This window comes from Talpa occidentalis, unplaced genomic scaffold (assembly GCF_014898055.3).
Source record: "Talpa occidentalis isolate TD23 unplaced genomic scaffold, MPIMG_talOcc4v2.1 talOcc4.7, whole genome shotgun sequence".
Taxonomy (NCBI): Eukaryota; Metazoa; Chordata; class Mammalia; order Eulipotyphla; family Talpidae; genus Talpa; species Talpa occidentalis.
Window position 1 is genome coordinate 24,951,053 of NW_023605083.1, and position 27,617 is coordinate 24,978,669.

At 44.8% G+C, this 27,617-nt stretch overlaps 1 protein-coding gene and 1 long non-coding RNA gene across 7 annotated transcripts in view; one reads left to right on the forward strand and one right to left on the reverse strand.

Annotated features, from left to right (window-relative positions):
• Positions 1-19,274, reverse strand: part of VLDLR (very low density lipoprotein receptor) — a 29,624-nt gene extending 10,350 nt beyond the window's left edge. Inside the window, exons 1-4 of one of the 3 annotated variants that reach the window (XM_037491851.2) lie at positions 18,826-19,274; positions 6,312-6,431; positions 2,997-3,119; positions 1,470-1,592 (exon numbers count right to left, since the gene is read on the reverse strand). In XM_037491851.2, coding sequence (XP_037347748.1) covers positions 1,470-1,592; positions 2,997-3,119; positions 6,312-6,431; positions 18,826-18,907 — 448 coding nt within the window. In that variant the 5' untranslated portion in view covers positions 18,908-19,274. The remainder of the gene's footprint in view (positions 1-1,469; positions 1,593-2,996; positions 3,120-6,311; positions 6,432-18,825) is intronic. The other 2 variants (XM_037491852.2, XM_054689132.1) reach the window with 2 other exon arrangements.
• Positions 1-27,617, forward strand: part of LOC119230583 (uncharacterized) — a 230,447-nt gene that overhangs the window by 23,032 nt on the left and 179,798 nt on the right. For 2 of the 4 annotated variants that reach the window (XR_008549575.1, XR_005121775.2), the window contains exon 1: positions 19,223-19,287. The exons of the other annotated variants lie outside the window; for them this stretch is intronic. This is a non-coding gene — a long non-coding RNA (uncharacterized LOC119230583). Of the gene's footprint in view, positions 1-19,222; positions 19,288-27,617 lie in introns of those variants that run through there. 4 annotated transcript variants of the gene reach the window in all.

A 27,617-nucleotide genomic window follows, 5' to 3' on the forward strand; every position in this document is an offset into this window, starting at 1 on the left:
AATACCAGGAGACAGTCTCGCTATGTAGAAAATAAATGCAGGAATGCTGGAGTAAGAACAGAAATAAAGGACCAAGAATATAGTCGAAGACTAGACATTAATTTGAGATGAGAATCACAATTGACTCTTAAAGGGACAACAATCAATAACAAACTGTAACAAGAGTTTTCATTTTGGAAGGCAGAAAGTGCGATGTCTTTAAATGGACATGCTGCTTATCAAGCCAGGACCCCTCACTAGCCAAGATTATCACACGTCAGGTGTACAGGCAAAGATACCCTCACAGTGAGAATTATGACAGTATCACCAAGAAAAAGCTGACATGTCATATCACTATACTTGGTTCTTTTTCTATTGGTCCTTCAAATGAGGATCAGGAATATCAGGTTTAAGCATTGTGAAGTTTGAGAAAGTCACAGCTAGGGCTAGAATTGCTACCTAGCAGCCAGGTATGCTAATAATGATAAGCGAGTCAGATTAGCCTGTTTGTGCTTTGACTCAAATTCCTGCCAAACGAATTAAGGTCACAATTTGGTGGTGATTAGGGTAGAGACCACGACGCTCTTGGGAAGCAAAGTCTAGATTTAAGAGGAAAACACTTGGCAGCGCCAGGGCTTACCAGTATACAGAAAAGCTCAATTCTAGGATTGAACACCAAAACTCATTGGACTAGGTGCAGTAGCTTTGACCTCAGGAGATGATGTCTCCAAGTAAGACTAGCGTTTCAACTGCAAGCGCCCTTAGCTCACTCATCCACTACTGCATCAGGCGGCCCATGCTTGTCAGGGCTGAGCGCTGGCATTTTAGAGGCCCTATAAAAAGGGCGGTAGCTTGAAAGAGCATTCTAAGCAATGTTTGTTCAACCTCGAGATTTTCCCAGGGCCTCACCTTTAGCACTTTATTACACATTTTCCAAGAAGAGAAACATGAAGGGTAAGAAACAGAGTTAGCTTTTACAGGCAGGAACCGTCATAGGAAACAAAGATACCAGCAGTTGAGTAGAGTTTTCTCGGGGTATCTGTTAGCAAGATGTTAATTCGCACTTCTTTGCCAGTTTAACTTTTGGAAAGGTTATAAGTAGAATCCAGTTTTGGTGCTAAGCAGTGCTGGTATGATAGTCAAGTGCTTTATTCCCATAAGCAGAAATTCAGTTTGGACCAAGGAATGTGGCTGCTGGCCCTAGTCCCCTTCTAGTTTTATTGAGCCATAAGTGTCAGTGCCTTGAGTGACTTACCTTCTTGTTTCTATTTGCCTAGAAGAAACACCAAAGTAAGCAGTGGTCAGTTACCATGTGAACTTCTTTCAGAGTTTGAGGGCTGTTATGAAGGACAAGTAGTTGAGCAGACAGTGAAGTCACTGAAAAGCGAGTCAGTGTAACTGCATCTTCATGCTCAAGTTCGCTTCCCCTGCCCACCCTTCTTTGAGAAAAAGGGTCTTTGGGATAAGCCACTCAACACCGATCTTCTTACCACAGTTTTCTTCATCTTCTCCACTGTCACAATCACTTTCACCATCACATCTCCAGGACACTGGGACACACTGAGTAGAACGGGCGCCACAGCTGATTTCATTTATGCGGCATGTTCTCATATCTGTTGATGATATACAGTCTCAAAAGAGCCTCCAAACTCATCAGGGCAAAGCTGCTGCTCCTGTGCTGCCTGGAAGTGGTGACACCTGTAACTCAGTGGCCTGGCACACTGGTGATATGTGACTTACTGATTGCAGCCTGGGTAGATCCTTTGCCAGCTCCATTGCTTAGAAGCCATGCCAGCCTATGCTACCTGGGAGTACACCTGAGTTCCTTGACCGTGTCACTCCTTCAAGGTTCACGCTCAGTTCTAGCTTGTGTTTTACTTGGCAAAGTTAGAGTTACTGGCTGGCCTTCTCCTTGACATTACTTATCTGCTGGATGTCAAGTGCACGCCCAGATGTTGTCACCTAATCCCAACTTCATTAAAGGCCAGATGGTGTGACACCTAGGAAGTCTTCCTTTGTCTAGACTTCTTTAAAAGACCATCTTCACAACCTCTTTTAGAATTAGTTCTTGCAAAGCAGGCTCATGCCCTAATTTTTTCCTTTATGGGGTCATTCTCCATTAAAACTTGGGGCTGAATCTTTGTTTTTACCTGTAGTAGCTCACTTTAATTGACCAATGGTCTTATTATTCCCCTCACTTCTTGCCTAGAAAATTGAAATGAACACACTTATCTTCCTTTTGGTTTGATTTTTTTTTTCTGGGGGGGGGGAAATCATTTTCTGTACCTAAACTTAATTTCTGTTAATCCTTTTTTTTTTTTTTTAGTGCTTTGACAGGCCTCTACTGCCTCAGAATGAACCCTAGTACTTTCTTCATCTTGACATTCAAATGATTCCAATTTAGCTGTCTCAAATCATCTTCCCCTATGAGCTCAGACTTCCCTGAATATCAGCTTAAGGCACAGATAAACACGTGCGTACCAATAAAGGTCTTTTATTTGAGAACAAGCTGTGTGCTCCCTACTTCAACAACTGTAGGCTGCATGTTTGTTCATTTATTATAATCCCCTATTACTAGCAACCTTATCCCTGCAGTAAGCTTTTCCCCCCAGAACTTGAGAAGCTGTGCATCTAAAAGTTTATATATGACTCGGCAGGGAACCCCACATCTTGACTTAGCTTCCAGGACCAGCATACCATCTGCTTAGAATCATGATCATCAAACATTTGAAATCTGTGCACCTAGTCAAGGAGTTCTTAATCAGATCTGCTAGCTTCAGTCTTAAATATTTAATAACGAAGCTACCCAAGAGGACGTCAGTCTGGTTAGTTGAGGGGAAACATTTGTAAAGGAGACTGATCAACTGTTAATGACCTGACTGACCTGGGAGTCAATTAGCCTAAACTCTAAGGTAGGCAAAGGGAAAGTAACACCAAGTATTAGGTTAAACAATAGTCAGAGCTGGGAGACACGAAGCATCTTGGGAAAGTTCAAGTCCAAAGCAAGGCACACTCACGGCACTGCTCTGGGCTTTCATCAGAACCATCTTCACAGTCAGGATCCCCGTCGCACTGCCATCGGTTGGGGACACACTGGCCATTGTTGCACACAAAGTCAGACTCAGCACATGTCTTCTTTACTACAAAAGTTTATTTGCAGGTTAAAGTTGGAGTCACTTATCCAAGTGCGCGATCTTCCCATTAGGGATAAAATTGCCTTTTGATATATTTTACCCAAACACATAAAGCTGAATCGATTAGCACTCCATAGGCAATAACCAGGAAAACCTTAGGGGGAGCTTTATTTTTTTTTTTTTCCCCAGAGGAAGGTGCTCATTTGAGATACTTGAAAGATATTAAAGCCAGGGTAAGACCAAGGTTAGATGAAGGTTGCCCATTAGCTGACAAAATTGTACAATAAGGTTACTTCAAAATTAACTTCTTCCTGGCTTAGCACTGTTGAGATTAAGTAATAGTTTCATTCTCTTCATGTGATTCTTCCAAGTCATTCAAGTAATTTACATGTTTCATACCCAAACATTCTGTGTACCATATACACACAAGTATTCTAAGTCCTTAGTCCATGCCATTGGTAGGTTCTTGGAAACCATAACTAAGTGAAATGGTGTGTAATGAAAGCAGCTCTTTAAATAATGTTTTGTTCAAGGCCTGCTGGGATTTTTTTTTTTCCTCTTATAAACATAAAGAGATGATGTTGACCAGGATAATATGAAAACACGCTGTATAACTGATCTAGGGGTGTGTCTTACCAACATGTATTTAGTGTAGAGCTGCAAGGCAAAGCCTGGTACTGAATACTTTTACCACCACATGTTTCCTGGGGCAGAGAAACCCACCCGGTGAGAAATACAGAACACTTACCCAAGAATACCAGAGGTCATATTTAGAATCCAAGTGTTGGGCTAACATCAACCAGTTAAAGTCACCAAAGCTGCTAATTTCTGTAACTGATTCCTGGAGTTAAAACAGCATAGAGCAGGCATCTGTGCTGCCATCAATTCTCACCAGGGCAGTCTTTACTCCTAATGACTAGAGTGACTATGCAACGTGTGGCCCAAATGAGGACAGTCTCAGTAGAAAGGGGATACTTAGTTATACCAGGAAGGTTAGCAAAAACCAGGACTGTCCTGACCAAGCAGGCAGCTTGGCCACACTGCCTGCGAGGAATCACAGGGTAAGAGGACACTTGACAAGCAGCCACTGAGGTTTTCTAGGCTTAGCCTTGTCCAACTATATACTTCCTTGCTTGTGTGCCTTTATTTTCTACCTAAGTTTCCATTTTAAAACATTCTCTCTGACCGGCCTTCTGTGATGGTAAATCAGCTAATGCCAACGATTTGCTGAGAACTTGAAAGCAGTTTAATTAAGCGGGCAAAGCTCTTGGTGAGGAGCGGTATGTGGAGCCACTCTGACTCAGTCTCAGAGACTGCAAAGAGGGGAGGAAGTGATTATAATCAATTTCTAGACCTTGAGATGGGATAATGATTTGTGATGATCTGAAAAGATTATTCATCTGCTTGAAGTGCATTGCCAAGGAAACAGGAAAGGCCGTGTTGGTACCAAGATTCACACCTGGTTCTAAAAGCATCACCAAAATACTCAAGTTCCAGGGCTAATGCTTTCAGTGATGTCCAAAGCCTGTAGGCTGAGACCAGAGGGTCTGCAGAGATAGTTGCTGTCATTCAACCTGGACATTCTTTAGAAATTGCAAAAGGGGGAGGAAATGGTTGTGAAAAAGATCACATGCTTTAATGAAGAAGCATAAAATGTCATAGGGATAGGAAATATTGGCTGTCTTAATAGCAGTGTTTGAGCAAAAGAGACACAGGAAATGACAAATTGCTACAGCGCTCAGCTCCTTCATTCTGAGTATAGACTGTGAGCATAAAGAAAGGATATTTGAACTGGACCTTGAGAGATGGATAAAATTTAGATGTACCAGAGGGAATAAGAACTAGCAACTACACACCTAAGATGTCTAAGTTACTGCTAAAGCAGTTTAGCTGAGAATTTATAAAAGAATGAGTTCCTGGGGCCAATAGAAACACATGGTTTAAGGAATACAAGCGGATGTGGACTATTTATGCTAGCTGACAAGCTGGAAAGAAAGATCCCTCCAGAATATTGTAACTAAGTTCAATATCAAGAGGTTAACAGGAAAAATAGGATGTGGCTTTAGTAGTCTGAGGTAATTTTGTAACTTTTCCCTTCCACCAAGGACTAGCTCAAGCATTCAGACCAGACCTTCCCTGGCAGTACTCCCTCATTTCGTCTGGACCTTCAATACATTGAATTTTTCCCACTTAGTGTGATCTTGATTATTTATACATCTTGATTATTTATAGCATAGGACAAAGCCTGTCATGCTGTTATTCTATAACATTTTAGTATTGACACAAGAAGCAGCAGGAAAAGCCTTAACAAGATGACAGTTGATGGAACCTAAATCAACTACAAAATCTGTTTTTCCTCTGTATTTTTGGTTTACATAGTGGACATCTTTATATAACATACTTTAAAAGGAAAATGACAATGTTCTCACAGATCTTCACACCAGACATTGTTTCAGGATTTTTATGACATAGAATAAAGGGATCATAAGTAAACTTTAGTGTGTATTCAAGGTACCTAAGTGTCATCTTGATGTGTGGTTCTGAGTTATTAAGGCTTGATGTGAGGTTATACGGGCTGCATAAACAGGCATTTCTCACACTGATTTTTTGATAGCTGCTATCTTAGGGAGAGAATGCTTTCCGCCCTGCCTGTTGCTTTAGAATTCGTTTTTATTATAGACAGAATTAAAAAAGAATCCTTATCTGATCTTTGATCTGTGCTGGCTTGTAGTTTCTATGCAGGAGTCAACTAACCTCCTGACACTTTAGGGAATTTCTTAATGTCCGTGGCTTTCTTTCCTTTCCCCTGTTCGCCTCTGGGATCAGAGCCACTTGAGAATTAAAAAACAAAAATGTATTCTAAGCAAACTTCTCTCTCTTGCAGTTTCTGGCCCTTCCCTCTTGTCCCCTGATGTCCGATACCAAATATTTGCTCATCTAAGGTAAACCAGGTTCTGTCCTTTGAAAGGAACTCCTCTGTGTCTTCAATATTTCATACTCAAGTTGGCAACCTGAGGTCAGACATTCAAATATTCCTCTAGACCAGAAAATAGACTCTGGATCAAAGTGATTCTTGGAAGTGGACTCTATTTTCAGAAGCTTCATGGATCAGTAGAACCTAAGGTAGCATCATCACATTTCCACAAAATGTGTACACCCCAGTGAGGTGGCAAGTGAGACCGCCAAACTACCACTCACCACAATTCTTTTCATCACTGCCATCGGCACAGTCTTCGTCCCCATCACATTTCCACAGCAGCGTGATACAGCGGCCATTCGTGCACTGGAATTGGGAAGATTCACATTTGGCTTTTCTTCCTAAAATTAGGAGGGAACATTTAGCTAAGCAGGGATATAAGGATAGTAAGTTGGAGACACAAGTTACCTAAAACCCCTGGAGAGGGATCCTCCCAAAAGGACAACCCCAGACTCAGAAGACTGGAACATTCTAGGGACCAAAGCTGGCAGGTCATGGGGCAATGACTGACAGTACCTCAGCTGCCAGCCAGGCACACACCACCTAGTACTAGATTCCCAGAAAGTTTAGATGGAGGCATGGCCAGGGGACTGAGTGCTGGTTAATGGCATGGAAGCAGCAGTGGTATATATAATGTCTTGCAAATATTCTTAAAGGGGCAGGGGATCTATTTTCTGTCCTTTTATTCCTTACTGGTATATGAAAATTGTTCATGGTGGCTTGAATAGTGACCTGGAGCCAATGGAGCCAGCTGAAAATAGAAGAACCCCAATTGCCTACAGACCACAGGGGCATTTTCATCTGCCTTGGGCTCATGTCTCTCATTTACGTCCCTTGCATGGCTATAGTCATGCAGCCAAATCCTAATGCCTCACTGGCATTTCCTGTCCGCACTCTGTGCTGTTATTCATGAATAATGCTGCCATTACAAGCAAAGTAAAGGAGGCTTAGAAGGGGTAGCAAGAGAGGGTAGACATAGCGGTTTGAATACATGGTTCTGAATCTTAAAACTTGAGGTCTAATTGGAAAAAGACAGATACAAAATGGTTTCAAGGTCAGTTAAGCATCAAGACAATGTAGTTAAAAGACAAAGGGAGATAAATTTTTAACTTTGTGATAGGAGAAAAGCAAAGGAGAACCACAGATCTGGACTATTTCTCTGAACTGTAGCTTTCCTATGCTTGATGTATGGATACTTAATTCGTGCAGTGGTAGGAGCTAAATCTTTCAAGTAGGACTCTTAGCTGTCCTGTGCCAGGCAAAAACCCCCCAAAATCAAAAACAAAACAGTCAACCAAAAACAACTGACATCCAGGTATTATTTCTAGTACCTCTGTCCTCCCAGAGGACAGAGTAAAGATCTGGTTGCTTAATGCAAATATTCAAATATACCAGTGGAACCATATAGTTCATGCAGATGTCTTAGTGAGGCCTTCCAAGCAAAGAGTCTTCCAGTTTCCTGCCACCTTTCAGCATCTGCAGCTGTGGCATGCTGGCAAAAGAACAGATGCCACAGTGACAAGCACAGACTGGAACTCTTGTGTTATCCACACAATACTCTAGTTGGCCTCCCTAGCATCAGCTACTCTCTTCTACTCAGAGCATTTTGTGTTTCTGTTTAACTCCCAAGGAGATTAACATTTGGTCCCAGTCAAGCTTACCATACTGATATGGTTCCCTCCTTAGGTACTAAATCTAATGGTTTAAAAACTCTATGTACGGGCCTCCCCGGTGGCGCAGCGGTTGAGCGCTGGGTTGCAAAGCTGCCCGCGGCCTCTGCGGCACCGGTTCGATCCCCGGCTGCTCCCCGGCCACCGGAGGAGGGTCCCGCATGGCGCACAGACCTCTCCTGCCGCCCGCTGCTCCCCTCAGCAGTGTGCCTCGGTCCTTCTGCCTGCTCTGCTCCCTGCTCTAGCTCTGGTGAATTCTCTCACCCTCCCGTGCTTCTGACTGTGCCCAGTGCATATATAAACAAAACAAACAAATAAAATAAATAAATAAAAAATAAATAAATAAATAAAAACTCTATGTACTACTCTGCTCCCATGAGTCTACTGAAGTTAGCATCCCAGATTCAGAGCAGTGTGGTTCCCTGGCCTTTGCTACCTGCATTTCATGCTATTCATTTATTTCACAATATTTTGTTGGGTTAAGATAGTCAGGGTTTAGAAGGGAGGATGAGAGTGGGGCACAGGTCGGCGTCAGAAAGCATCAATCTGCTAGTTTTATATTGTGAACTCAAATATGAAGACCCTGGCTGCCTCTTACCCTCTCCTCACTGCAGTCTCAGTATTCTCAAAGTGAGGGTACCTGTTCCATGGGCTGTTTGCTGTATTTTATATCCCCACTGCCTTTGAGGGCTGTGAGAATAGGAAGAATGAGTATTCTTCTCAAAGAATGCTTTGAGAAGTTATACTTTGAGAAAAGTAGAAAAAGTATAATTTGTCATCAGAGGATATAGATACAAATGTACTTGCAAGGGATAGTCAGGTCACAGATTTTGTGCCCAAAGGTTGTCAGTCAATATGAGACAGAGACATTGACGCTGATGTCTACATTGTCAAAGAGATAACCATAAGGTCGGAGTTGAACAGGGACTTTAAATTGGTGTCAAATGATGGTTTTCCACTTCAAGGTTAGGGACCTAAAAGAGCCCCATACAAATGAGTTTTGTAGCTACAGATTTCCCAGACATTCAAACCAACCTGAGATTTATGTGGACGCATAACATCTTAAGCTGATGTTTAGTCTAGTGTCACCTTAAAGAGGGTCTCTGAGTGTAGCTGTAATATATACGCTTATCAGCAGTAATTAATAAATGATATTAAAATTCCAGCAATGCTGTTTCAGCAGTTAATACTGAGCAGGTTCAAAATAGGCATTTTCTCAGTATTCCAATATCCTAATCAAGTAAGAATTTAACTTTGAACTTTTTTTTTTTTTAATCTCAGGCATTTCCACTTGACCACAGCTTCTGCCTGATGGTCGCAAAGCTGTGTTTTCTCATGCACACACCCCTCCTCAGGAAGAGGGAACAATGGGCTGAGGAGTAGAGTATGCTGCTGAACACCCCTGCTCCTTTAAAAGGGGGGCAGGGAGAGGCTGGGTGCAGATGGGTGAGGCTAGTTGATCTTAGAAAGGACCCTTTAAAGAGAGGTGCATAAAGACTTAAATTTTGTGATCATGTCCCTTGGTTTGCTAAGCACTCTGTTCTGAGAGATTGCTACTGGTCAGGAAGTGCTCCCCCCAGTTCTGTGTAATTCTCTGCATCATGCAGAGTGTGAGAGCACAGACACCAAACTGGATGCTGAGACCTCAGCCACTTCATGGCAACACTGGGTTTTCTGTCCAAAAATCTACCTTATTCCTCGCGTGCTCTGCTGGGAATGTACAGAGCTCCGGGAGAACTGAAAGCACCAGATAAGTTAGGAGGCTTTGGCTTCCAAAGCTTTTAGGATTAGGGGATTGTGGACCTGTAGTCCATTTCCACCCATGACAGTCAAGTCTCAAGTTCAGTATTATATTCCAACAAAGGGAACAGATGGAGATTAAAATCATCTACACCCAAAGGTCTTTGAGTTGTTAGGTTATGCTAAAACCAATGATGCCATAAAAATAATGTTAAGAGTAGAAGTGCTAGGTTCTCGATATTCATCTGTCTATGCAGAAAAGTGAAACATTTGAGTGAATGATTTTTATCACTTTCTTAAACATCATGGTGTTTCACCAGATTACTTTAGGATTAAAGGGGAAACTTAACAGTGGGAAACCTGGGTTTTCTACCCCACTTTCAACCAGGAAGTTTTCTTTTGAATATTGGAGTTTTGTTTAAGAATTTGAAAAGGACTGTGTTTCTTTAAGAAATTAAAGGGAGGGACTAGATATAATTTCCCTCTGACTCTATCTAACACTTAGAATGAATATCTCTGCCCCAAAGGTTTAGAAGTCCTTTCTACCTACTCATAAACATAGCTATTTAAATTTGTAATGAATGAATGCCCAAACATGTTCAAGAATTACTTGTTTAGACTGTCGCCAACAGAAATGGAATCAGACTATGCAAACTCATTTCAAGGCACCAAGTCCAGGAGCCTTGCTTACCTAAATAGCTTACGTTGCTACCCAGACATGTTGGCAGTTCACTGGCTCCAAGAAACTCGGGGTTTTTAATGCATATGGAAGTCAGCCTGCCGTTGTCTAATTGTCCCTGCAAGGGTTAACATGGAAGAACAATGTGTAAGCTTCATTAAAAATCTGTATAGACCTTACAGTAAATACCAATTCTTCAAAGTGGGCTACAAATTTCACTGTATGGCTGAGAGGCATCTTTGCAGCACCTCTCCACCAGTAATGCCTGGAATAGGGCAGCATTCCCGAATGCCAAGGTCAGACATAGACTTCACCTGCACCGAGGGGCTCAGGCTGCCATGCTGCCCGGAGGAGCAGGAGCAGGTATTCAGAACTCTGCCACCCCTCCTGACTGCCTGAGCATACAGGTGTTATCACATACTGGAATTTCTTCAGTCCATTTGTTTTGGCACTTCTGGGGCCATCAAGGGCATTTATTTTTAGTTGTGTTCACTTCTGCTGCTTGCCACTTTAATGCCAATCTTTCTATTCTTAGCTTAAAACTCAATTTTAGGACAAGCAAATTTCTAAGGCAACAAAGTTTTCCTACAAGGGAAGAAGGTGAGTGAGAGGAACCTGAGGAAGATGGCCAGAGCTGTCAAATACAAGACTGAGTTCTGGCCTTCATGTCAGCCTCTGAAGCACTTTAAGAACCAGTTTGGGGTCAACCAAAAATGGTTGAATACTTAGGCGAATCCTTCTGATTTACTGAAATAAGTGAATCTTACAGTTCAGTTGCCAGGTAAGTTTTTCCATTTACATTGGATTGAGATGATTTTAAGAATCATGGCAGTGTTTTTTATTCGTGGCCGAAGACTGCTCTAAGATTTCAGTCTCAATTTCATTTAATTTTCAATTCTACATGGTCAGTGGGATTACCCCGTCGGGAAACCTATTCAGAGAATGGGGCTATAGTATTTCCCCAGGACCCTAAGCAGTGCTAGAACTTGAACCCAGGCAGTGCTAGAACTTGAACCCTGGCTCCATATATTTGGCTACTGGGCTTGCAAACAAGCCAGAGCACCTGTTCAGGACTACATCCTAGAATGCTCTGTTGACTTGAAATTTAGGCAGTAAAGCCAGCCTAAATGAGTTCAGAATCATTCTGGAATTTATTCAAAAATAGGTAGTTACATTTGTAGATGACACTATCCTAACAGAGCCTTACTATTGAAATAGAATACGTATACACACACACACACACACACACACACACACACACACACACACACACACACACACACACATACACACCTGCCCTTATTTTTACTTTTTAAAAATTTCTGCTAGAAATCCTCAGCAGGTGCTTTTCACAGAATAACTATGGTGCTTGACATTTTTGTCTAGTGCACACTGGTTAAGTTGGGCATAGGCGTACCTGATAAACTGTGGGTTGGAAACTAGAGTCAGTGGTCTTAAGCTCTGGTTTGTATCTGAGTTCCCCAGAGGGCTCCTTAAAATACAGTGCTTGGCCCTCAACCCCTGAGATTATGATTTAGTGTGTCTTGGGAGGGGCCCAAGTTTGAATTTCTAATGAGTTCCACGATGATGTTGACACTGCTGGTTCCTGACCACATTTTTATTTAAATTTTGAAAAAAGATTTGTTTATTTATGCATACAATAACTGGGGTACAGGCCAGAGGTACAGAGGGTGAGAGGACTCACCAGAGACAGTGGGGAATATAATAGGCAGACTGACTGAAATGCACTGCCAAGGGGAGCAGCAGGCGAGACAGGAGAGGTCTGCCGCGCCATGTGGGTAGCTCCCTGGCCCACCCGGGATCGAACTCATGCTGCATTGGCTGTGGATAGCTTCACAGTGCTATGCTTAACCCCTTGTGCTACTGGGGAGGCCCCTGACCACACTTTGAAACAATGGTTTGGAGGCTAAGGTTCTACTCACAATGGAGGTGACTATTTCCTTTCCCAGTTTGCAATATATGGTGTCACTCCCATAATCCCTGATGCCCATCACCACATGGCATTGTCGATAAATGCTAGTTTTACAACAGACATTATGGTGACAAGCTAAGATAAAGCCTTTGTGTCCATTAGGTAGGCAACATTTATCCATTGACCTTAACAGGGATGCATGGTAATGAGGTTCATCTAAAATTTGTCTCTCCTATGTACTCTAGCATTGATTGCCCCATCACTCACTCTGAATCAGTAGTTCACTAATGAGCCCAGATTCTTCTCCCCGCACACTTTGTCATCAAGTCCTCGCAGCACCCAAGCCCTCATCTCTCATTTGATCTAAATTTGCCACTTCTACCTTTACCTCCATACTGCCACATTCTCTATCTAAATCAAGATGGTGATTCAAGCAATGTAGAATTGCTAGACGTGCCAAGGATGGTGTCAAGGCTTCCCACTGGCTCCAGAACTGAGTCTAGCTTCTGCTGACTTTTCCCTATGGCTACTACCTGTCATCTGCTCAGGCAATTTTTTAAAAAAAAGATTTATTTATTTATTTATACAAGAACTGGGGCATAGGCCAGAGGTGTGGGGGGTGAGAGAATTCACCAGAGACAGAGTGGGGAGCAGAACAGGCAGACAGACTGAAGACACTGCTGAGGGGAGCAGCGGGAGAGGCAGGAGAGGTCTGCTGCATCATGTGGGTTTCTCTCTGGCCAGCAGGGAATCAAACCCGCTCTGCAGAGGCTGCGGACAGCTTCACAGTGCAGCACTCAACCCACTGTGCCACTGGGGTTGTCCCTATTTCTTTTTTTTTTTTTTTGAAGATTTATTTATGCATACAAGAACTGGGGTACAGGCCAGAGGTGTGGGGGTGGTGGTGAGAGGATTCACCAGAGACAGTGGGGAACAGGCAGACTGAAATGCACTGCTGGGGAGCAGTAGACGAGTCAGAAGAGGTCTGCTACGCCATGTGGGTTGCTCCCTGGCCGGGGATAGAACTCGTGCTACGGAGACTACGGATAGCTTCATAGGTTGCATCTTAACCCCTTGTGCCACCAGAGTGGCCCTGCTCAGGCTATCTCAAGGGTTCCCACTTACTCTCTGTGCTTATGCACTCACCACAGCTTTGTCTTGGTTAGCTCACATTACCCCTGTTCACTTGCCCCCTAGGAGTGGGCTCAGATGTGACTTCTTGAATGAGACCCTCCCTTGCATTCTTGGCTGAGTAGGTGTGGTGTGGCTGCTTTCCATAGTCCCTTGTGCCTGTCATACAGTTGTCATATATTGAGATGTCCTTGCCTGTTTGTTTCCACCTCTACAAATGAAGATACAATCAGTTGATTTATTAGTTCACTAAGAAAGCTGGTCTGATTTTTTTTCAAAGTATCCTTCCCAGCTTTTATGAATTTGAACTAAGTGTGACTAGTTGTTTCATTAGATAGAATACCTTGAAAGATTCCAGGTTATAAAGGCCACTCTTCCCTATGCCTGGGAGAGGACTTTTGACTTTACCTTGCAGCACTTTATCCTTTAAAAACACTTTTTTTGTCAGAGTGAATGTGTCAGTATGGGTGGTCACCCTCATTTCCATATGAGGAGCGACTTTCCAACACATGGGGAAAGCTAGTAGTAGCTAGCTGGTGCAGTTAGAAATTGGATATATTGGACCAGATTTTATTTCTGACCTATCTTAGCCTTCTGTGGTCATGGTGACAGCAATCCATTTTTCTTTGTAAAATCATCTGCACAGATGGAATCATGTCTAGCTTTGTCACAGAGTATAAGTTCTTGGTGGTTTGGGGGGAAACAGCATAAACTATAACCCAGGTAACATACGGGAACTCCAGCAATCTCCTTCTGCTGTCTGTCTCTTTTGTGGTCCAGTCTAAAGCAGTGGGTCTGCTCACACTTATTCAGTTTCTCTTTTTAGCCTTTGGAGCACTGATTTTCTGGTTTAACTTGCCCAGTAGATTAAGTGCCTTGAGAGAAAGGACCAACTTCCTGGTCCCCCCCAGGCCTAGTGGTGCCCTACATGGCACATGGTGGGTGTACAGTAATAGAGCTGGTGGGGATTCCAGCAGACGTACAAAGAAGACTGCCACCAAGCTAGAGAAACTACAGAGCCGTTATTAACTCAGATCCTAGGAAAACTAAAGATTAGAAACAGTCTATAAAATAGAAACCCTACTTACTAGTAGTATTTGGGGGAAGTATTAACTTGTAACATCTATGAACATATGAAATAACTTGAAAATGTTCTCTACCAAGGTTTTATTACTCCCCCTTGCTTGGCAAATTACAAGCCAGAACACATCCCCTACTTTCAGGTAGATACATAAAGGCCACTCGCCAGGAGGGTCAACGCGATGGCAGTATCAGCCATGTTTATCTTGTAGTTTCTGATTCTGACCTCATTTCTTAAATACAAGGCCGTGAATATTCTTCCCTAGCTCCATCCATTCATGTTAGCACCTTTAAGATACACAGTAGGCAAAGGATCTCTAAGCAAACATTAAGTCCTTTTTTAGAAATTGGGAATTTTTTAATAAGCATCAAATATGCAATACTGAAAGTGTGATATTTTAAATATTTCTCTCAAAAAAAGGTTGGTGATGCCCCCTCCTTCAGGGAAAAACATCTCAGTGTTTTTGTAAAAATTGGCAATAACATTAAGTCATTTTTAGTAGAATTTCTGTCTTTACCCTCATAGCATGAAACAGGCATTCTCTGGCTTAATTTAGAGCCTCCAAATAGCCCACAGGTCCAAGCTTTCCTAGGAGACTTCAGTGAAGGGAAAAGTATGCTAACTTTAAGGGATCACCTGCCATTTCATTTAGTTCCTGCAGCACAGCTAGTGTATCTCAGTGGTATTAACAATGTCTAGTTTTCATTGCAAGCCAATAGAAAGGTTTAGTGAACAGACACTAGTTCAGATTGAAAAAATGCACAGAATGAAATTGAGATGCTTTTCACTTACAAAGATGCTTTTCCTGGGGCTAAATCATACTCTGCTTTTAAGTCTTCCAAAAGCTATCAGTCCCCTATCCTAGTCACAAGCTCTTCAACTGTGGGAAACAATTATCCCTGGACCACTTACTCTCACTCTACAGGTACTGCTCAGTATTTTTGGATTCTTTGTCTTGAAAGCAGTCTCCATACTATGGCCTAAATCCTCTCTAGAGAGGAACTTAAAGGTGAAGATACTAAGCTATTTTGCATGTTTATCAATTAACCATCTCTAGAGTAGCTACAGTTGCCCACCATAAGCAGCTCACCCAAGACAAGCCCACATTTATAGAAGGTATCATTACAAATCTTTTCATAGCTCTTTGAGGCATTTAATTTCTTATAGGTTAGTATGTGAAGGTGATTTCCAAAAGAAAGGGCAGTACCCACAGTGAGTTTAACTATGACTTATAGAGGTGACTGCCCGGACTTACTATTCCTGCTACTGAAAAGGACAACTTTACCCACATTCTGTGATAAATAGTAAGTGATCTAGATATATAATATCTATTTTTCTAAACGGGACTCCACAAGTCTCCTGGTCAAAAAATGAAGCCATCTGACTGGGAGCAATCTGTTCCCTTGATCTTTACTCTGAGAGTTCTTGTTAAGTCTTATCAGTTTGATATTCCTCCTGGTACAAAAGGAGCTCATAACTACTTCTTACATCTTCTAGAACAACTAAAAACTTAAGTAAAATCAAGGTTATGGTTATCCAATTTTATAAAAGGCAAAAACACTTTGATCAGGTCTTCAATTCTTTTGAGCAGGAGGCTGCCATGGTTACCTTTGCTAGAAATGCTTAGTGCTTAAATATGCAATTTGTTGTACTGAAGTCTTAAGACTTGGCAGGTCTACTGAACTCGGCCTTTATACATGCTTTAGGTATCTGGGAATTTAAACAATAAAAGCAAAGATGCAAAATGGCACTGCACAGGCACATAGCTAATTGTCATATAAAGTGGACAATGCGGTGATTCAGGGAACAGAGCCGCTCTAGACTTTAAGAAGCTGTTACTACCAGTGAGGGTGTGCTGGTGCCACTGCTTTAAAAAGTCCCAGCTCACCTGCTTTTTCTTTGACCTAGGTGAGAACTGTGGTCATCGTCACACCTTCTCTTGGTGCTGTCTGGGTGAGCCAGGTTTGTTTTCCTCTCACCCTCCAGTCTTCTATCCCTCAGGTCTATTAGTGTTTTCAATTTCACCAACCCACTGCCCATAAGAGATGTTTTCTGGCTAGTCTCTTTGCTCACGGCTAGCCATATTTGAATTCCTTACAAAACTTAGGTTCTTGTAGGTTCTGGCCTTAACAAATAGGTGGTACTCCAGATACTAATCTTGACTAATTAGGCTTGTCATAGAACTCCTGAAGATTTTGCAACCAGGTACACTACGGTACTGAATCTTACCTTCTCTCATTAGTCTGACTTCTTAAGTTCCTTGCCAGAGTCTTTGAGCACACCTGTCCTGTCCTAGGGCACTTTAGTCCAGCACTACCAGTGTTGGGGGGTGGGGAGGAAAGGAGGCAAAGGGGAAAGTGTGGAAAATCAAGGCCAGAAAGTCAACCTGCATGCCCTGGGGCCTTGAACTTCAGACAACAGCCGGTCTGAGTTGGCTTAAGGTCAGTAACTATCTCGGCCAACCCCAAATTCCCTCCATTTCAGAGAGGATGTGCCTTCTTGCCTTAGAAGAATTTGAATCTTGCATAGTTTTGTAATTCCCACTGTTTGTGTCATATTATGTATTACATGTGTGTCCTAGGGAGCAAAAGGGATTCTCGCCTACCAAGGTGGGGCATATAGCTTCAACTAAAGCATTTCAACAGTTCAGGTACATTCCTAGCATTCTATAGGATTTAACCTCCAACAGAAAAGTTATTACATGCTAAATTCAAAGAATATGAGAGACAAAGAGCAAAAATCTTCAACTTCCTGGACAGTTGTCAGCTATTTCTGACATGTTTGAAATGTTATGAAAAGCACAATACAAGTCATAGCACAATTTGGAGAAATTGTTTAATATTATTGCTCATTCATTAATGAGCAATACCAGAGTCTGAAAATTCTCACAAGCAGGGCTCTGCCAGACTTAAGTTTTTATCATCAGAGGCCATCCACCCTGGCCTTTTTTCAAGGATCCAGGCAAGGGAAAGCATTTGAGAGAACAGCCCGTTAGAGCCTGTTGGATCTTTTACTTTCCTTCTCTTAAAGGTAACATTTCTTGGGCTGTTAAATTGCAAGTCCCCGGGCCACGTGACTAAGTTACATGATCGGGCAGCCAGCCAATCACAGAGGGCAGAAGAGCACGTCTCAGGTTCACACGCACTCACAGTGGGGACAGTCTAACCCAAGGGCAGAGGGCACTTGGAGATTTAAAACCCTCAAGTATTGCCAGAGAGTCTGCTTGACCACACACTGTAAAGTTCACTCTTACTTCAGGCGACACGTGACTGCGGGCAGGCAGGCCTCTGAGCCACCAGGCGACAGCAGCTAGGGACTCTGGAATGGGCACTCAGTCCTTGGGCCGCTTTCTGTCTTGTTTCCCTAGAGGTGGTGAGCACGCCTCTTGGTGTCATGTCAAGATCACTTTAGGATTCTGAAAGAACCCTCTTAGAAGGGCTCCCTGTCACCTGCCCAGGAAAGTTGTGTGGTGGAAGCCTGAGAGTGGCTGAGGCCAGTCTGTGCTGCCAGGTCCAGGGCGGCAGATCTTGGGGATCTGACAGTGTTCACCACCTTTCTCCCCAACAAGCCACCGCCACACCGCTCTGGAGCTACTCCTCTGCTCTATTGTTTAGCATGAAGGCCAATTACCATCACAGACTGGGACACAGAGGTTTCCTCTGGTGAGGAAACCTCACCAGAATGAGGATCACAAACTAATCTTATTAAGTCTTCCTTTCCCTCCCCTCCCCCGTCCAGATAAGCAGGAGATCGAAGAGGTTTTCAAATGCTGCCTGCAGTCCCAGGGTGGAGAGCCGAGAGACACCTAGAGGGGAGCCCTCTTTCCAGCTTCATTGTCCTCTAACCTGCACTCCGGGAGACCGCCTGGTCCCTGGGGAGTCGCAGTCCGGGTGCGCAGGCTGCGCACTTCCAGTGGCCGGGCTGAGCCTTCTGGCTGCCACCCACGGAACGTGCGCCCCGCTCTCCGCGTGGGGGAGGGGGGCTGGTGGGGGGAGAGAGGGCGGAGGAAGGGGGACGCACTGCCCGGGCCGGCACTGCCTGTCCCCAGAAGTGCCCACCGTCGTCCGCTGTGGACTCCCACCCACCCTCAAGTCTGAGACTCCGTCTCAGCCGGCGCGGCCCTCTGCCTCCTTCCGAACACTCCACCGGGAGAGGAGACAGCACCATTGTTCAATCGCTCAGAAGCCCACATTCCCCTGCCTCTGCCAACTGGGGTGAAAAATGAGGCACAGCAGAGACTTTGGGGAAGGGAGCGTACGGGAATGAAGACTAGTTCAGAGCCGGCTTCAGGACACCCCAACCCTCCTGTCCCCCAAGCCCAGCTCCCGGTAGTCACGGCTCTGACAGCTCAGAGGCGCCACCAGGGTGGGGAGAAAAAGAAGGCGAGGAGAACGGAGAGGAGCCTCCTAGGAGGGGGTGGGCATGGGAGACCCACGCTTCAGGACCCCCTGGCGCCCCGGCTGGGTGCGGGCAGCTCGCGGAGGGGCGCGTCCTCACTCACCCGCTCCGGTGGCGCCGCTCTCCCGGGACGCCCAGCACAGCGCGAGCAGCAGCCAGAGCGCCCAGTGCGCGGACGTGCCCATGGTGCCCGCCTGGATGGTGCCTCCGCCGCCGCTCGCTCCGCACAACAAGTTACCAGCCCTTGGAAGGGAGGAAGGGGGTGGGGGCGGGGGGTGGGGGAGGGGGGAAGGAGTTAAAAGGGGAAAGGGAGCTGGGAAGAAGAGGGTACCCCCTCCCCTACAACTTGCACAATCTCCTCCCCACTAGCCACCCCCCCCACCCACCTCCCCGGGCTGCAGCAGCGGTGCCGCCGAGCCTGCGGGCAGCAAATAATGCAGGCGCTGCAGAGGAGGGGAGGGGAGGGGAGAGGAGGGGGGAGAGGGGGTGGGGAGCGGAGAGCCGAGAAGATAGAAGAGAGAGGAGCGGGCCCGGAGCACCCACACTGGCGGCTGCGGAGCGCGGGGTGAGGAGTGGGCAGGCGGAGGAGTGGTCAGTGGGGCGGGCGTGTGGGTGGTGGGGGAGCGCTGGCTCCAGCCTTCCTGTCCCCGGGACGCGCTCCTCTCGCAAGCTCGGGGCAGCCAGGTGCCCGCGCCGGGGTGTGCGAGTGTGTGCGCGCGTGTGAGCGTGCGTGCGCGAATGGCCGTGGCCGTGGCCGCTGCTGCCACCCGGGCTGCTCCTCGGGCCCGGCTGCTCCGCGCGTCCGCCCGGGGCTCACGGGGGCCCGGGGCGGCCGCTGGTTGGCTCGCGCGTCGCCCTCGCCTCCAATCCCCGGTGCCTGCCCTAATTTCCTGATCCAGGGAACCTGCCGCCACAGCAGCTGTGCGCTCCCTACAGTCATTACTGTATCCTCCCGGCAGCAGCCAACAGTACATGCAACTGCAGCTGCTCTTAACGCTGATGCAAGCTATTGCCACCGCCTTCCCATTAACGGGGCTTGCAGCCCGGGGGGACTTGCAGCTTCCAGGGGCAACTCTACCACCCTCTCCTGCACCCCCAAAGAGGCTGGTACTGTGAGGCTGGTAGGTAGCTGCTGCTTCGGGCCGCCTCTCTCCACCTGGAAGTGAGGAAGAGGAGGCTTCTGTAGACGTTTGGGCTGCTCTAATGTGGAGTTCGAGATGCCTGTGTCAGTCGCACCCTGAGATGCCACTTTGCTAAAAATTAAATGTGTCTTTAAGTGTGTGTGTGTGTGTGTAAGTGTAAGAGAGAGCGAGCCAGTGCGCGCAACGAGCTGTGCGCCTGATGGTGGCTGGTCCTCTGTAATAGAACAAGACTAAAATAACACAGTCTGGGATGAGGATGGAAATTGCCCGCACAGCTCTGCATTCTCTCATCAACGATTATAGTTAATTGCTAATTGCACAAAATGATAGTTTGAGGGCCTGTAATTAAAAACTTAACCTTTTCTTACTTGGGGGAGGGGGTATGGTAGGTTTAGTCTTCTCCATGTACTTTGTAGCGTTTAATTACAAGGCTTAAGAAAAGGAGAAAGGTGGCAAAGGCAGGACTCCTCTAAAGGATTGATTCTTGTTGGTGCCCTGGCAGTATCTGAGCCAATAATTTGCTTGATGTGTATTTCAGTTTTCTGACGCACTTTCCTCTGGCTGAGGAGCAGTGTCTTGCTGTGGTCTGTTAAGCATCTAACAGGAGTCAGAAATATCTCACCTTAAAAAAAGGGTTTATAGATTTTTTTAAAGAGTTGTTTTAATCTTAAAGGATTCAAACTTGGCAGGTTTTACTAAGATCATGCTCTGGTGCTGTACTATTGGTGTTTAATAAGTGGTAGGCGCTGCCTGACTGTATTCCTTACCTTGTCCTCTGAAGCATTTGTCAGCACTGGCCCTTGGATGGGATGTTTATTAGGAACTTAACTGTTCATGGAGATGAAGAGGAGGCAGGATATACGTTGGTGGGGCAGAGGCTATGCAGGTGATGACTGATAAACATGAAGGGAGTAGCTATGTATTAGTGGAATCTCCCCCTAGCACTCATTTCGAATGTTTTTTTACCTACTGTGTAGTTATCTGGTCATCCAAACAGTCCCAACCACACACATGTTGCATGCGAAAGTGATTTAAATTTGCTCATGCTATTTGGTAGGGAAGGTGCATACTGTAGTAGTCACTTAATAGACATTAAGTTCTGATGGTAAAACCTCAGATGCTTGGGCATCTTCACAGTTCGTGGAGTTCTGAAAGGCGCGCTCATAAAGTGATGTTCACTTTACAGAAGAAGGAGGTGGTCGAGCACATGAGTGGAATCAATATGAAAAGTTATACTAATAAACAGTCACGTGACTTGTTTTTATATTTTACTCAGATAAATGTACACTACAAGCTAAACATTGATATGGTCTAATAAAACTTATCTTTGACAAACATATATTACACTTTCTATCTCTCCAAGAGATATAAATAAACTGTTGTTGAACTTAGCTGTGGCTCTATGTTCAATGCTGTAACTTTTTTGTCCAATCAAAAGGAAATACAACTTTTGAGTCCATCTCCGTGTAACTTGGGAAAACCACCTTGCCTCTCGGAACCTGCGTTGTGATCTATAAACTGAAATCAAAACCATTCCACATAATGACAGGGTGCTCTGTGGCCTCAGCTTTCTGCAAAGCCTTGTTAGAAGAAAAGGGTACAGGAGGAATGAATTTGATTAATGTACAAAGTAACTGAGTAACCATAAAGAAATTTATCATGAGTGGGGACTTGTGCTTGAGGTAACTGTGCTCAGAGGAGTCAGCACTGCTGGATTCAAAAGCCTCAGGTCAATGTAAAGGCAAGCCCACTGCCTCCCCCAAGTCTACCACAATCATTTATTTGCTGGAGGAGCAGGCACTGAGCATCCCTGCCAGCGGGCACTGTGCTGGGCAGCCGAGATGCTTACTGGAGGAAGCGCAGGACAGGGATAGGAAGGCAGAAGTGGACAATCAAAGTACCCTGTGCAGAGCACGGGTGATGCCCAAGATGTTATATGATCACTAGGAAAAGTAACGTATCTGGCTGGGGAATGAGGGCATCAGAAAAACATTTTCAGGGCAGTTATCTCAGGGCTGAGCAGAGTTGTCGTTTTTTTTTCACCAGATCATTCCAGTTCCTTACTGAACACATGGTGGAATCGCACTTCCTGGCCTCTTATGGTTGAATGGGGCTGAAAGACTAATTTGGCCAATTATTTGTGACAGAAGTTACAGGGTGCCACTTCCGGGCTGGAGCATTTAATTACTTGTTTGAGACCCTCTCTTTTTGTCTTTGTGATGGCAAAAAAAATTCTTGAGTTGGCTGCTCCATCCCACCGTTTTTTGAACGACTAGATCGGTGGTAATCTGTTGGCTACAGGTCTCAGGCAGTGGTCACATGGAGGTTAGCAGATGGCCAGTGGCCTGCTTTTGTGTGGTCTATGAATAACAATGGTTTTTACATTTTTAAAAGATCTATATACACACACAACAAAAAGGAGAATATGCAGCAGAAAGAATATGTTCTCACAAAACCTAAAATACCTACTATGTGTGTCTTTAAAGAAAAAAAAATGCATACTTTGTTGTCTTCCTCTCTCAGAAGGATTTTGTTACTCCGAATAATGCAACATTAACCTGACTGATATAAGAGAAAGGGGGAAGGAAGACCAGGGTAAGAAGAGGGTGCAGGGCCTCCCAGGTGGCGCAGTGGTTGAGCGCTGGGTTGCGAAGCTGCCCTTGGCCTCTGCGGCGCCGGTTCAATCCCCGGCTGCTCCCCGGCCACCGGAGGAGGGTCCCACATGGCGCGCAGACCTCTCCTGCTGCCCGCTGCTCCCCTCAGCAGTGTACTTCGGTCCTTCTGCCTGCTCTGCTCTCTGCTCTGGCTCTGGTGAATTCTCTCACCCTCCCGAGCTTCTGACTGTACCCAGTGCTTGTATAAACAAAACAAACAAATAAATAAATAAAACATGTCTCTATAAAAAAGAAAGAAGAAGAGGGTGCAAAGGCACAAGAGCATTAAATATTCAAGGGGTTCTGGGTACTTCAGGGTGGGATTGTAGTGGGCAAAAGTGGGAACTAAGGCAAACGGTTGGGACTGCATTATGTGGAACCTTGTGCAGGCATGCTGACAGTTTGGATTCTATCCTGTAGGCCGTGGTGAATGTTTATGATGGGTTTTTTAATGTCTTTTTAATTTTTTTTTTAAGTACCTCTGTTTTTTATTTTTAATTGTTTATTTATTTATACAAGCACTGGGGGTACAGTCAGAAGCGCTGGAGGGCGAGAGAATTCACCAGAGCCAGAGCTGGGAGCAGAGCAGGCAGAAGGACCGGAGTACACTGCTGAGGGGAGCAGCGGGCGGCAGGAGAGGTCTGCGCGCCATGTGGGACCCTCCTCCGGTGGCCGGGGAGCAGCTGGGGATAGAACTGGCGCTGCAGAGGCTGCGGGCAGCTTCGCAACCCAGCGCTCAACCGCTGCGCCACGGGGGAGGCCCAATGTCTTTTTAATTTTTAAGTTATACAGTTCACATGGAATAATTATTCAGAGGAAGATAAAATATTTTCTTTTCTTTTTTTTAAAAGATTTATTTATTTATACAAGCACTGGGAGGGTGAGAAGCGTGGGAGGGTGAGAGAATTCACCAGAGCCAGAGCAGGGAACAGAACAGGCAGACTACAGCCAGACTGACGAAGAAGTACACTGCTGAGGGGAGCAGCGGGCGGCGCGGGACCCTCCGCCGGTGGCCGGGAGCAGCCGGGGATTGAACCGGCGCCGCAGAGGCTGCGGGCAGCTTCGCAACCCAGCGCTCAACCGCTGCGCCACCGGGGAGGCCCAAGATAAAATATTTTTAAAGCATTCTTTCTATAATACCTTCAGATATTGTTAACATATCTTATTTCATTCCTTTTTTAAAACTTATTTAATGTTATCCTCCCATCACAGATAAAATGTATTGACATTTTATTTGCCAATTTTTGGCTTGCTTTGTTTATTGACTTGTTAATTTGCTTTTATAAATAATTTTTAAAAAGTGTCCATGAGCTGAACACTACCTCCAAAGTATAGAATATTAAAAATAACACACATCTGTCTAGACTCTTCCCAAGAACACATCACTTAGCCTTCTGCCTTGGAGGAAACCATTATTGTCATGGATTTTGGTCAGAGGCTTGACATTCAGTGTTTTTTGGAAAGTTCTCCCTGGCAGTGATATGAGGCAGGGCAGAATAAGGACAGAGTAAGGCGGAATAGAGGAAGAGCAGTTAGAAGCCCCGCAAGTGAGGGGATACATAAAGAAGAGAAAGAAACTATTATTTGCAACCAGAAACGTGTATGTAATTCCTTCATGAGAATTTTCTCCCCAGTTTTTGGATGGCTCTAAGAACATTGTTTTTCTAACATGTATAATCCATAGGATGCCTTGCAGTGTCTACCAAAAGTACAGATTCCAAGCCCTCCCTTGGAGATCCTGATATACTCTGCCCCAGACAGAGCCCAGCGCTGAGTGTGACCCTCCAGTCTCACCCTCCAGCGCTTCTGACTGTACCCCCAGTGCTTGTATAAATAAATAATTAAAAATAAAAAACAGAGGTACTTAAAAATCATACTCCAAATGATTCTGGACTGGGCCATAATTAAGGAACTTTTTTGAGAAGGTCTTTTCAATGCGGTTCTATCTTCTAAGTAGCTTTTTTTTTTTTCTCATGAGTATGTATACATTTATTTCTCAAAATTTCCAGAGAGTGGGGTAGTGCTTATAGAAAATGCAAAGGTTAATGTTGGTCCTTTCCTTTCCTTCAAGCCTTGCAAACTAATAAATCCAGGCGACACCAATAATCTTCAGAACATTTTGTTAGATTGAAACTGGCTTGCAGTCATGATTACTGTGTTTTCTACCCCATGGCCTCACCATAAGAAATATACAGTGAAATGAACTGTCCCCTTCTAGTTTGTGGTAACTTTCTGGGCTTCTAATGCATCATTTTCTAGTCATGTGACTGCCCAGTGAAATGAATGTGAACTTGATGCTGTTTGGTTCATGCCTGGTGGTCTAAACCAGTATTGGCAAACTTTAGCTTCCGTCAGAATCGCATGGATGGTTTGTTAAAATTCAGATTGCCTCCCCTCCCCACAGTGTTTCTGATCTAGCAATTCTTGGGTGGGACCCAATAATTCGCAGTTGTAACAAGTTCTCAGGTGATGCTGCTGCCACTGGCCAGGGAACACACTTTGGGAACCACTGTTCTGAACCCATCAGCATATCTTCCCCCTCAATCACTGTGATTGATCCAAGGCCTCACCTGTCAGCCTGTGGCCTTCTCCGGGCCACGTTGATTAGATGCTTCGGTCCTCACCTCATTACTCAAGTCAGTCCAGTGACAGCACAGCTCCTGACTGCTGCTTGCTTAGGAGAACACTCTCTTGTAAGCACTGTGGGGTGCATTGTCAGGCCAGAGCTGCTGTGCCCATTCATTGTGCCACCACGAAGGAAGCCAATTCGAAAAGAGGACAGATAGCTCCCGAACTTGATCTTGAGCCTGAGCCTAGGCCAGCTGTCCCTGAAAGCTGCCATGCAGGGCTTGTCTCTTCCCTGAACCACAACCTCCCCATTATAACTTAAGAGAATCTGGGTTCAGTTTTCTGTTACTTGCTACCTAACTGAGCGAGGTGCTCTTCTGAGGGATGTGGTGTACTTGCAGTAGAGCAATGGGCAAAACTCCACCAGTGGTCTTCTAGCAGAACTAACAAGCTCAGCCTTTCCTGGAGGGTATTTAGAATAGGATGCAGGTGTTGTTAAGGATTGTCCTAGACCACTGCTTTCTAGTGCATCCTGGCCAGGTTGGCCCTCACCCCCACCTCAAACCCAAACCAAATATTCCAAACTTGTTGCAAATGAACCCACTAGTGGATTACAATCTAATTAGAGCAAAGGTTTTGAACCCCCACGAACAAAGATGATTTTGTACATTTCTTTTGAACAATTTCAGAAAGTAAAAATGTGTCCAAATATGGTAAAAGAGGAGTTATAGATAGAGAAAAACTCCAGAATGGGTTGAGGAAAAGGCTAGACTAGAGGTTCTCAATTGGGAGCAATTTTGTCTCCCCAGTGAACATTTTCAGTTGTCCTGCCTCAGAGAGAGGTGCTACTGTACTGCTATGTAGGGATCATAGATGCTGCTGAGATCCTACAGCATAGAGGACAGCCCTCCACTCAAGGAATTATCTGATCTGAAATGTCAGTGGTCCTATTGGTGAGCAAAATAAGGGGCATACTTATTAAATAAAGACAAAACATACTCTTAGTGTGTAAGGCCTTTAATAGGAAAGAACTTTAATACAATTCGTGTGCAATAGAGAGAAGAGAAAGAACATAGTTAAAATAGTTCCCCCATGAAACACCCAATGTTACATATTGGGGTAAATGCGCAACCAAACAGGGTTTGTCCAAAGCAGGGCCACAGAGGCCCAAAATCTTGCCACAAATCTAAGGGCCTTCTGGTGGAGACCGATAGCAAAGGGACAGAAAGGGTCAGCAAATTCTGGAGGGAAAAGAGCAAAACCAAAAGACAAGTCACGATAAAGGCTGTCATTGCCAGCCTCCTTGGGTCTCTCTCAAGTGTCCCCGCCATGTCCTCCAAGTCCCTGGTACAAGTCCAAGGCCAAGAAGCAAAGTTGGCTGCTTCTTAACATGTCTCTCCTTCATGTGCCTCCTCCAAGTCTTCTCTCTCAAGTTCTTTCACCTTCCCCTTGCTGTTCAGCTCCAGCCTTCCTTAGGTGGGGCAGGAACCTGGAACCTCCCCTTTCTTGGGGATTACACTGTTACAGAGCCGCAGTTGAGACATCCTGGGCTAGGGTTCTGCAAAATCAGAAAATTTCATCATGTATGAACTTTTTATCTGGAGCAGGAGGGGGGGATATTATTTGGAAAGGGTTGTCTGACTAGAAAAATGATCTCCCTCTGAATAAGGAAAGCACAAAGTGGGTTTTGTCCAACCTATAACAGATGTAAATGCAGTATCAGAGGGCAGGGGGTGGATTTACAGATGTGGGACATGTGAGGCTTACCACAGTAGTTTACGTTTTTACTGACAGGCCTGTATAGGGTATCTACAGTCTGGCTGCACTGTGAACTCTTGAGTCTCATTTTGCAGTGTTGAATTTTATCTTGCTCCTTTTTTCCATGTAGGCGGCAGGTGCTTGTCCACTTCTCTACTTTCTGGTAACTGATAATTACTTTCTATGAATCTGTCCCCAAATTAAATTGTTTATATTAGCCATAAATGCAGTTTGCAGGAGGTCTTAGAATATAGTGCTGTAGTATTTAAAACACTCTCAGAATGGGAGTTTGGTAGAGTTGAAGGGTAGAGGAGCTTAAGGTGGGAAAAGATACCAGAGAGATAGCCAGGTATAATTGAGAAAGATTATGTAGTTTAGATTTTTATTCGGTGACCAGTTTGTAAGCCATTGAAGGCTTTTGATGAGAGAACCAGAGGATCAGATCTGTGTATTTAGAAATACTCTCTGAGGAAATGATTCTGTCCATTCAGGATCCAGAGGACATGTAGAATCTGCAAGCCTTTGTGCACTGAGTGAGTACAGAGAGGCATTGACTGATGCACAGAGAAGGTACCGGAGCCAGTCACAGCCTGACTCTGTCACTTGCTAGCTGTGAAATTTTCGACAAATGATTTAACCTCTCTCTATGCCTCAGTTTTTGCTGCTGGAAAATGTGGGAATGGAGTGTGACCCACTTATGAGAATTCAGTGCATTCACACAAATAAAGCACCTACATTGTGCCTGGGATATAATATATGCTCAGAATTTTTAG